Genomic DNA, 1,169 nt, shown 5'->3' on the forward strand with positions numbered 1-1,169 from the left:
AGCATCTCTGGGCTGTTGGGTAAGGGGGATGGTGGGGGGCAGGGTTAGCTGGGAAGCACTTCGGGGGGTGGGGGGGTGGGGAGAAAGGTGGAGACTAAAAACCGGAGCCAGGGCCAGGGTCCTCTGGGATCTGAGGGTACACTCTGTGGAGTCACTCAAGGTAAAAACCAGGATCTGTTCCCACCCCACCCTACCCCCTGCACCAGGACCCACCACAGTGACAGGAGGACCCTGATTCAAGGCTCCCAAATGCCATTGAAGGGCAGATTTGGGGGGTCTCCCCACCAGGGGCGGGCCAGAGAAAACCGGGTGCGGACATGGAAGGGGGTGGCGGGGGATCGGCACGGTGGCAACCCCTACTAAGCAGCTGCCCCCTCGGGAATGGGCCGGGGACGGAGGAGACAGAGGGGAAGCCGCGGTTCCAGCGCTGGGCGGTGACGGGGCGGAGGCCGCCGAGCAGCCAGGGGGTCGGCGCGACCTTTGCCTCCGGCAGCGCGCCGGCTATCCCAGGACCTCCGAAGCGATCTTTCTTCCCACCAGCCGCCCCCCACCCCAACCCCCGGCCCTGGGTCCCACCACAGCGGTCAGGTCCTGTACAGTTTTGGGGTCTGTCTCCGCCATAGCGCCGGCTCCTGATTGCACTCAGCTTCCCAATTCGTCTCTAAGGCCGATGTGCGTCTGCGCCCTGGAGTCGACACGCCTACCGAAGTGCGTGAGAGTGTATCTGCGCCTGCCCAGGTGCCCTGGAGACCTGTGGGAAATGGAGTTTCTATGGGTGGCGGGAAGCACTGCACCAGAAGCGGGCGAAGGGAGATTCGAAGGGGGCGGGGCAAGAGTGCTGGCCGCCTCTTCCTACAGAGCTCTCCGCCCTCCCCCACCTCCCCACCCCCGCCCACGCTCTCTTCCCTAGTCTTCCTCCCTATTCCTCCCAGCCACTTCTCTGTGCCCCTCCAGTCACGGAGCCGTTCCCTGGCACCCATGGTGACCCCATCCTCCTTGCATCCTACACCCCCCGCATCCCCACCCCACCCAGTACCTCTCTCCTCACTTCTCCACTGAATCTCCCACATCCCACCTCCTGTGCTTCCTTCCCCACTTGAGGCTGTGTATCCTGTGTTTGTGGACACAGTGGATGACTGCATCATCCTCCTTAAACCCGGTTCTTAATT

At 63.5% G+C, this 1,169-nt stretch overlaps 1 protein-coding gene across 1 annotated transcript in view; it reads right to left on the minus strand.

The window, feature by feature from the left end:
* HSBP1 (heat shock factor binding protein 1) overlaps nt 1–733 on the minus strand; it is a 5,068-nt gene extending 4,335 nt beyond the window's left edge. Inside the window, exon 1 of the mRNA XM_069072251.1 lies at nt 577–733. Coding sequence (XP_068928352.1) covers nt 577–621 — 45 coding nt within the window. The 5' untranslated portion in view covers nt 622–733. The remainder of the gene's footprint in view (nt 1–576) is intronic.
* Nucleotides 734–1,169: the final 436 nt, after the last annotated feature.

Source organism: Petaurus breviceps, unplaced genomic scaffold, assembly GCF_028583685.1.
Source record: "Petaurus breviceps papuanus isolate PSGF00001 unplaced genomic scaffold, PetGlider_PUasm1.0 90845, whole genome shotgun sequence".
In the NCBI taxonomy this organism is placed as follows: domain Eukaryota; kingdom Metazoa; phylum Chordata; class Mammalia; order Diprotodontia; family Petauridae; genus Petaurus; species Petaurus breviceps.